Source organism: the organism of the source record quoted next, unplaced genomic scaffold (assembly GCF_019419815.1).
Source record: "Pyrus x bretschneideri cultivar Hongxiangsu unplaced genomic scaffold, Pyrus_bretschneideri_v1 Contig4, whole genome shotgun sequence".
Classification (NCBI taxonomy): Eukaryota; Viridiplantae; Streptophyta; class Magnoliopsida; order Rosales; family Rosaceae; genus Pyrus; species Pyrus x bretschneideri.
Genome location: NW_025999723.1, coordinates 9,115,671 through 9,125,000, shown reverse-complemented (window position 1 = coordinate 9,125,000; position 9,330 = coordinate 9,115,671). Strand labels below are relative to the sequence as shown.

At 37.0% G+C, this 9,330-nt stretch overlaps 3 protein-coding genes across 3 annotated transcripts in view; all 3 read right to left on the bottom strand.

Annotated features, from left to right (window-relative positions):
* Window positions 1-8,960, bottom strand: part of LOC103964791 (NAC domain-containing protein 4) — a 24,343-nt gene extending 15,383 nt beyond the window's left edge. The window contains exons 1-2 of the mRNA XM_048565782.1: window positions 8,715-8,960; window positions 7,945-8,216 (exon numbers count right to left, since the gene is read on the bottom strand). Of these exons, the coding sequence (XP_048421739.1) occupies window positions 7,945-8,216; window positions 8,715-8,910 (468 nt within the window). The 5' untranslated portion in view covers window positions 8,911-8,960. The remainder of the gene's footprint in view (window positions 1-7,944; window positions 8,217-8,714) is intronic.
* On the bottom strand, window positions 3,450-5,300 carry LOC103964803 (uncharacterized calcium-binding protein At1g02270-like). Its single transcript, XM_048565788.1, has 6 exons — window positions 5,148-5,300; window positions 4,791-4,899; window positions 4,549-4,674; window positions 4,189-4,299; window positions 4,006-4,113; window positions 3,450-3,877 (listed from the first exon to the last, which is right to left on the bottom strand). The coding sequence occupies exons 1-6, from the start codon at window positions 5,165-5,167 to the stop codon at window positions 3,710-3,712; spliced, it is 642 nt and encodes a 213-aa protein (XP_048421745.1). The 5' UTR covers window positions 5,168-5,300; the 3' UTR covers window positions 3,450-3,709.
* LOC103964804 lies at window positions 5,404-6,650 on the bottom strand. The gene is made up of 3 exons (XM_048565789.1): window positions 6,357-6,650; window positions 6,087-6,257; window positions 5,404-5,997 (listed from the first exon to the last, which is right to left on the bottom strand). The coding sequence occupies exons 1-3, from the start codon at window positions 6,633-6,635 to the stop codon at window positions 5,926-5,928; spliced, it is 522 nt and encodes a 173-aa protein (XP_048421746.1). The 5' UTR covers window positions 6,636-6,650; the 3' UTR covers window positions 5,404-5,925.
* Window positions 8,961-9,330: the final 370 nt, after the last annotated feature.

The window sequence follows — 9,330 nt, the reverse complement described above, 5'->3', positions numbered from 1 at the left end:
ACTCGGAATTTCAAGAGACTTTACAACCAATGTTCTACCAAGAACGATCCCTGACCGACTTGGCTCTGATACCAATTGTTGAATAAGAAGAGTATCCAAGATAACTCTAATGATCCCAAGAAGAAGAAAATAGAGCACACTCTTAAAGAAAGCTCACAAAACAAACTAATTAGCAAAGTTTTTCTTATTTAGCTCTAGGCTTTGTTTTTCCTTGGATGATTTACAATGCTTGGGGACTTGGGTATTTATAGCAAACCAAATGAAAGCTACACCACACACTTAATTAAACTAAGATTTCCAACTACCATACAAAACACATTAATTGCACCTAATTATGTTGTTTTCCACACAACCTTACCTAACTTTGCAATTGTAAGCAATTACATCATCAAACTAGATATGGACTTGGACTTTAGATTGGGTTGTGGATTACTTATGGTTTTGGGCTTGACATTGATTCTCAACACTGTCCTCCTTGATGGTTATGGACAGTGGAGGGAGTGACGGAGTAGAGTGGCTATGATGTCTTCCTTTTATCTCCCTCTGCTGTGTTGTTTGCTTGCCTTGCGGTAGGCTTTCTTTGTATGTTTGGCTTCTTAGCCTGGGTATTGTATTCCCATTTTCCCAAAAAAAAAAAAAAAAAACAAAACAATGATGTGTTAAAGTTAACTCGTAACAATACTAGGCTTTTCTAATAGAGTGATATTTATGCTTCATTTTCACATTTTGCACTCTTAACTTTGATATTTTATTTTATTTTAATTTGTTCAAGTCAACCATGATCATCATCTTATATTCTAAAGGAGAAAGAGATCGCATAATATTCAAAGTTTGAAGAGAGTACTAAGGAAGATTAAGCTCAAGTTGATCATCCATGGTTTTCAAATCTACAAAACTGCATTCATGTGTATACTCCTAGTCCCCTAACCAAATTATTAACTCTAAGCTTCACTAAAACAAATAGTTCACTCAAAAAGGGTCAAAACCTTTACATTTATCGACTCTTCTAAACATGCAAAAACGAGCCAAAATACTCATTCTTGATACATAACGGTATTATCTCCTAAAGTATATCATATGCTAGTCACGTGACTTAAATTGATAGAATTTGAATAAAATAGTCTTGAATCTTATAGCAGGGATGAAATTTGCAATTTTTAATGAATTTAAAAAGACTTAATTTTCACTCGGATAATAATTGATGACCAAATTGGCAACGTACTCTATTTTTAAAGCTGCAATTGAGACAAGAAGTTTAAGAGCAACACATGTGAAAGTATAAAACCACGTACTTTGGCTGTGGAATAGCCCTTTCAATTTTCTCACGTTTCCAGATTCCATTTGCAATTGGCATTGCCAGGTTGGGTGATTTCATCTTTGATCCATCTATCATCACTTAGAAACTTTGGAAAGGACTGCTCTACTCTAAGACATCTCAATGTCAAATCGAATAAGATCACGATATCACAAATTTTGTGAGGGAAAATGCGAAGGAAACTAAACTTTTAGACCATTGTTTATTGACTGCATGATGTTATGATTGACATGTTAGGCCTATGCAAAATACTACCTGATAATATTATTTATGGATTTATAACATATTTCCTTTAATTGGTAGCGAGTCGGATCATATTACCTGATAATATTAACGGGTCGATATCGGGTCGGATCATATTACCCGTTTACCTTAACGGGTGTTACACGACACGACCCGTTAGGATATTGAGTGTGTCGAAAAACGACATGATAACGAAAAATACAACACAAATGTTAGGCCTATGCAAAATACGTAACAGAATATCACATGTTATTATATTATTAGAGAAATACTTAAAATGAATTTTGTCTCATCTAAAGACATAAAATAAATCACTCCTTAATGAAAATAATCACGAGTGACGAGGCTACCCTTTGATGTGATTGTGTGGGTCCACCGTTTCCTCTCATCACTTGTCCCTTGTAGTAAAGGTTTCCTTGTTGATCAAGTACATGTTTGAACTTGGAGCAAATGTTTCCACTTCTTGGGTAGAGATTCTGATTAATTCAGTCTCACCTTGATCAAGTACTTGTTCGAACAATGTTCCATTAAGTGGCAGAACGAATCTATAAAAGCATAGACCTTGTAGCTGTGGGGCTGTAGCTCATGATTACTTTGTGACTTCATCTCTCATTCCCACTACTACAACTTACAACTAGGTAAATATTGATTGATAAATCACATGATTAAAATTTTGTCAATAAAATCTCTAAATGAGCAGACCATTGTTAACGTATAGATTTTTCAAACTCATTAAAATAATATATAAGTTGTTTTGAGCTTAACATATAAGATTTGGATAAGCCCACCAAAGGATGAGAAAATCAAGACATAGGGCCTTAAGTACTAGTTTGGTACTGAGTTGATTTTATAAAAAGTAGGTATAAAAAAAGTTCAGCTAAAAAAGGTGTTTGGTAAACACTTAAAAACAACTTATTTTCATAATTTTAGGTAAAAAAAAAAAGCTGAAAACGTGGAGCAACAAAAATAAACTTATTTTCACAGCACAACAGAAGAAATTTTTTTTCAAAGTACAACAATATCAAACCTGCCCTAAAGCCAGCTCAAAAAATTTAGATGATACAACCACGAGAATGAAAGACGACTACCTTCAATAACCGCTCCTAGCCTTATCTACTGACAAGAAGAGAGGAGCGCATAACTTAAAGCACATTCTGACCTATCAAGCCAGTTGGCAGGCTTGACAATTTTCTAGCACGAAGCTTTAGGAAAGGTATGTCCAAACATCAACTTTGAACCATGCTCTGGCCACAGATGGGAAAAGAAATATATAAAGAGACATACATGTTGTCAGGCTTAACGCTCAGATAAAGTGATTTTCAATTACTCTTAAACGAGCGTTATGCTCAACACACCTAGAAATCATGCAAATAGCTTTGTGTATGAGCAATGCATAAAGCTACACATTGGTACGAGCGTATGAGTTATTATGAGGGCTTTGTCTATAGTATCTCATGGCAGCTAAGATTTGCTATGTCTTGCTTGTCAATTCAGTACCTAGATTTCATGAGAAATTTATTTCTGCAAACCCGTTTTGACTTTTTGCACGCCCATTAATTTTGGTCCTTGATTCTCGTCTGGTTTGTTCACAAAAAACAAAAGGACGAGATACAAACGGATGTGCAGAAAACATCCCAAATTACTAATTTAGCATGTGTAGTAAAAAGAATTCCACATTACAGCTGCTGGAGACCCATACACATGATCCTCCTCCCTCCTTCCCCAAAAGATAAAAATTAATTTGGTCAAGGCTAGTGAGAAACAGTTAAAAGAAGGGAGATTTAACGAAAATTTCATGGTACTGTGCACTTTAAAAAAAAACTATATTTTTATACTAAAAAATCAATCATGGTACTATTCACTTTACCCTTTATTTTATCTTTATCATTAAAACTCAAAGTTTTTAAGTCATTTTCATTAGTTTCCTTTAAAAGAATGAAGAATTTCAACCAGAAAAAACTCTCCAACCTTATATTGCTCTTTTCTTTCTTTTTCTCAAACACTCCTACCACAGAAGGGACCTTTCCTCTGTTGGCTATACACATTTCCTACAGATTCTGCATATCCTTTCCTCGTGCGTTGTTAAGTGAGGTTTATGACTTACAACACCACATCCTTTCTGGTGAAAGTACAACCGAGAGTGGAGCGTGATCAGAGAGTATAATCTTCGGGCCATATTCCCTTCTCCGCCTCACGGGGGTATAGAACTGCATTCTTCACGTTGAATCCGAGGGCGTCCTGCGTGCCTCGTTTGGACTCCTCTCCACTACCGTTGAGACTTTCTTTATCCTCTGACGCTGTCGAACTCCAAATTCTATTCTGCAATGCCAAGGGTTTTAGACTCGCGATTTTAATCTTGTAGGTACTTTGGAAGGACTATTACATGACGGCAATGCTAATGTAATTTCAAAAGGAAAATAAACGAAATTATTATGGATGTAATGTACCTTAAATTCTTCGTAATCAAGAATACCTTTTGCATCAGCATCTGCCTGGATCCAGAGATCCCTTGTCTCCTGGAAACCTAGTCCCGTAGGATGACCAATTAAATTAACCTGCAAAATACCTATATGAGCAAGTCTGATCTTTCCATTTGAACTTTATACAGCTTAATAGCTAATAGAACCAACCTGTTGTAGTGCTTCACAGAAAGCTGAGGACGTAATAAAATCACCATGACTATCACCCTTCAGAAAGGCAAATGCATCATTTTCAGCCATCGAAGCTTTTTGAAGCTGGCGCTGAAAACCCAAAAGGAAAAAGGAAGTTACTAGGATTGCATGTAGAAACTGTCTAGAGCTTGCATGCCCTATAATATAAAGGATCGAAGCATCTTTTCAAAAGTTTTGAACAAAGCTTTCTGTGCACAATAAATCTGATGAACTACGATTCTTGCCCTCTGTGGCAAGGAATTAGATAGTACGTAGAGAAAATGTGAACGGATGAGTATTAATGACAATAATATAGAATATGGAAACTGAATTGCTTGCCCGTAATATTCCAAAAACCGCTTCGCACCAACTAGTCTTTAGTGGTTTTCGTGACTTATTGGGATTACAAAGCCAAATGAAGTCAACACCGCAGATGTTTCCCCTATGATTGCGGTGGCTAACCCACTTTCGGATATAAAATACAAATATTCCGTTAAAACAGATGATGAACATTGTATAGATGGGCCCTGTGGCAGCCAGTAAATCACCGATTTCTGAATTTAAATCCAGAAAACACCAACCTTGTGAGCATCCGCATCGGTATATTGATGAGCAGTGTCATATGTTGATTCAAAACCCTGTGATCTAAGGAATTTGTACACATGGCCTCGTTTACTTCCATTCCAGTCACTGCATCGAGAATAATAAAAAAAATACAAATATAAGAACTACCATCCTACACAAAAGAATACAACCAGAGAAAGCCTATAATTTATTAAATTTCCATTGTTTGTGAAGGAGGCCTTCAAAAGGATTTCCCAGTTAGGATAGCTAGCACCTTCAAAAGGATGTATATTTTAAAGATTTTCTTCAGAGTATTATAAATGAGATTCTTTGACATGGAACATTAACTAAGAAAGACGAGGCAGGAGACTCACCCACAGAGTACGATTGGCATCGTACTCTAAGTATCCTTGTCGCAGCCTAATTGCAGCCGTGTATCCTTTGGATATCTTTTCTCCTTAGTTGGGTGTAACATAGACAACATGTAACAATTGACATTGCATATATAGAAAGAGAAAAGAATATGCAAAACACCATTCAAAGTCAAGAGGTTCTGATAAACAATACAAAAGGATAATTACAAAAAGGTTCAAGACCTTAAACTACAACCATATATTTTGATAATCATTCCAAATATAACAAAAATACATCTCAAGTAACACTAATATGCAAACTGATAGATACTACAGCAGCCACGCGGCAACAGCTGCAGAACAAACAAAAGCATTGCCAATAAGGCTAGCATTATGGCTTGGTCGAAACATTATTCCATGGGGGACTTGATTAACGACTTCAGGGAGATATTTCAGGGAACTTGAAAGAACACTTTCAGTTGCTTCCAGCTACCTCTTCCATGCCTAATTCAAAAGGCCTCTTTACTAGTCTCCTTAAGCTAATGCATAAAGGCATTTTACACATCCATGGCACTACTTCGGTGTTCGTACCACTCCTTAATGCACTTCGGTAGCTTGTAATCATTCAAAATAAGTTTATGTTACTTCTTCATAGGACTAATAACCATAGTTAACTATAACCTTATTCAAGAACTTCGTGGAAAAAAAGTCATTAGCTTCAGATTCAGGATTGAAACTCACTGCATGCAATATAGTTATTGTCATGCAAAACATCTCCCACTGTTGTTTTCATTGGCGGCTACAGTGTGTAGTCCTCTAGTTGAGGTGGATAAAAGAAAATTTCTAGATCTTCTTCTGGTGGAGGACATACCTAGATTAAGAATCATGAACAACGAGCTAAGTTAGAATATATCCATAAGAAGTTCATATAACAAAATGTTTAAAGAGGCTCATTCTCACCTCTGAAATCCTTTTATTCGTGGCTTGATTTTCAGAATTAGAAACGGTGTTCATAAATTGTTCATCGTCATCATTGTTAGAAACATTATTCTTGGATATAACATATGTTGGTGACTCTTGTGCCACATGTAACCGGAGTGAATCCATGTCTTTTTGTGACTGAGCACATAACTGGATTAAAAATCACAAACAAGCAGGTTAAATTTTGATACACTTTTGTGTTAATAAAGTTCATATTAGAAATATTCAAATAAGCATTTTTATTCTCACCTCCTGACCCATATCATGTGGAGTTTCATTTTCGAAATCAGATACGGTGAAACTATGAGGTTCACCTTCATCACAGGTTGTAATATTATTCTTATTGGTATAAGAACAATTATTATCTCCAAATGGTGATTGTATTACATTACAATCATCATTAGTGCCATTGGCTTGCAGAACATCTTCCAGCTCTATGTATCCTGATGATAGGAGTGTAGAGGAACCGTTATCCTGTAACTGAAGAGAATCAAAGAGTGATGCATTAAGTTTCGATAAATTTCTCATGATCCATGAGATAAATGTTAAAAGGTAAGATGATTCTCATTCTCACCCCTGGAGTCACAACAGCTGCAGCATGATCTTCAATATTAGACACACTACAGCTGCCAAGTTCAACTTCACCGATTGAGGTAACCTCCTCATCGGATTTTTTATTCATGCAACAGATAACGAAATCCTTCTGCATAAGTTGGACAACAATATTATGAGCTATAGATCCAATCCAATTGCCACACTTCAAAACTATTACTTCATGTATGTTAAACACGGAAACATCAATCCGACACAAGTTTGATGTCGCATAATCCAAAGATAATTAACAAAGAACAAAATAGCAAACTCTGCAACTGGAAAAGAGAGCGACCTGAGGCAGTTTAGGATTGGCTTCACTATCTATGAGATAGTGCTCGTGCATGACCCGGTTGGTTTTTTTTCGGTTTAGGCTCACAACGCCGGTAGAACGTCAAGGTCCTCTTCTTACCAATGACAGCTTTGGACCGCCGAATCATTTCTTCAGTGGCATTAAGGATGTTAGTGTGAGTCATTTCTTGACTGGAATCCTGATACGGGTCAACAATAAGTGTATTTGCGAACTCCCCGTCTGAATTTTCATCCCGTTCATTAGCTGCAAGTGCAGATTGCATTCCATGGTAATCATTATTATCATGCGCATTTGCAAGCATACTGCCCATATGCCACTGAAAAATGTCCAGATTTTGTGGTGGCTGATTATGTTCCTGCATAATGAACAACAAACAAGCAAACGTTTTGGATCTGTTTCTTTTGCTCGGAGTGTGTATATATATATATATATATGAAGAAGTTTTAATCACCATTCGTGCTTGACATTCTCACCTCTTCAACACCCATATTATGTGGTGGTTGTGGTTGATTTTCAAAGTCAGGTGCACTGTTGTGCTTACTAGATTCACCTTCATCACAGGTTGCAACGTCCGTATTCTTACCTGATTTCTTCTTCACGTGACAGAGAACGAAATCCCTCTGCAAATAAGTTGGAAAACCAATTATGTAATGAAGTATCACCAACAGAAAATTAAACAAGGTTCCAACCAAAAGTCACTAAACTTTGCACATTTACAGAACAAGCCAATTGGCTTGAAGGGGTTTCGATTTTGATCCATTCAATGATTTCAAAACCAAAACCCCTTCGAACCAAACCAAATAGACTTGAGTTTCACAACCAAAACCCTTCAAGCCTCCGGTTTAGAACTTGCCTCATACAATGCTGCAAATTGTACATCATATATCCATAACATTATTAACAAAAACCCGAAAACAGAAAGAGAACGACGACCTGATTAGCATTAGGACTGATTTGAGGGATGTAAAACTCATGCATGACCCAGGGGGTAATTTGGGCATTACGACCGCGACCTCGGTAGAATGTCAGAATCCTCTTTTTACCGATAGTTTTGTTGTCTCGAGCCCTGACTTCTTTCACCGGGCCAGTGATCTTCCAGAAGCCTTCACTCGTCGCCCTTTCGGTGTCGTTTCTGCTGTTTTTTTTGTAAATTGGTCGGTTGTAGAAGTACCATTCCTCATCATCCGACTTTATCAGTGACATCTCTGCATAAAAACACAACATTTGGATCAAACCAACACATATTTTTAGACTCATTCAAATGCAAACTAAAAAGTATCAGTAAAAAGGTAGTGATTGTCGCACTCCATCTACAGCTATTTGCACTTTAAAAAATGAACATTTTACAATTTTTCAAACTCACAGAAGAGTGTTACGTGCTAAAATCTCTGACCTTCGTAAAATTGTCACTAAAGAAAAAAAAAATAGTAACTTTAAGAACTGGGATTGGTAATAAGTTACGTTTGGATCAAACCCAATTGCCTAAACAGAGACTCAAACTTTAGAATAAGTTACACATTACTAAAGTTGTCACCAAAAAAAAAATAAAAAGATTGAACTTTTTAAGAACTGGGTTTGGTAATAAGTTACATATGGATTAAACCCAATTACCAAATGGCAAATACAGATTATACAGATTATCAGACTCATTGAACTAAGAAAAATAATGAAAATTTAACACCTGGGGTTTTGCAAATAATTACCAGGCAAGTCCCAGGGCTCGTGGTTGCACATGTTGATTTCACGGATGACGTCGCTGACGAGGGAATCCATTCCCCGGAGCTTCAACTGCAAGTAATGGCCGATCAGCTCTTCTTCTGTGGGGTGGAATCGGAATCCCACTGGCAGTGATATGCCACCTGCCGCTGCTCTGGTGAAGGGGATTCCATTGGAAGCCATCCTCTTTCATGTAGGAGAAATGGAATGCTGGGTGGGTTATTGTAGGATTAAGAAAAACAGTAATTGACTTGAGGTCGATCAAAGTCTTGGGCTTTCAGGGGACGTTTTTTGCTTATGGAAGAAGCTATTAAACTTCTGCTTCCGGTTTTACATGGTGGGGTCTGGAATTTTTGTTGTCGTGACTTTTGGTGGGACCCCGGGCAATCCTACCTGTGGAACTGTTTGCTGTATGGCTTGGTGGGGGTGCTTCCTCGGAAAGGGCAGAGAAGCTACAGGAATCATGAGAAGATTTTGTATCCCTTTTTTTTCAAATAGAAGATTAAATGAGGGAAGGTTGTGAGACTGAAATTTCTGATTCAATTGCTTATTTTGCAGTTTTGAATACAAAGGGCATATAAGAAGTAGACGAATTTCGTCGTC

Bases quoted from the DNA above. Each gene is read 5' to 3' on its own strand.
- LOC103964804 (XM_048565789.1), bottom strand. From the start codon at position 6,635: ATGAGAAATTTATCGAAACTTAATGCATCACTCTTTGATTCTCTTCAG. The intron at 6,258-6,356 runs GTGAGAATAAAA...TTTTTAATCCAG, and splicing joins CACATGATATGGGTCAGGAG to TTATGTGCTCAGTCACAAAA. The intron at 5,998-6,086 runs GTGAGAATGAGC...TTCTTAATCTAG, and splicing joins CGAATAAAAGGATTTCAGAG to GTATGTCCTCCACCAGAAGA.
- LOC103964803 (XM_048565788.1), bottom strand. From the start codon at position 5,167: ATGCCAATCGTACTCTGTGG. The intron at 4,300-4,548 runs GCAAGCAATTCA...TTGGGTTTTCAG, and splicing joins CGGTTTTTGGAATATTACGG to CGCCAGCTTCAAAAAGCTTC. The intron at 3,878-4,005 runs GTACATTACATC...TTGGCATTGCAG, and splicing joins TTGATTACGAAGAATTTAAG to AATAGAATTTGGAGTTCGAC.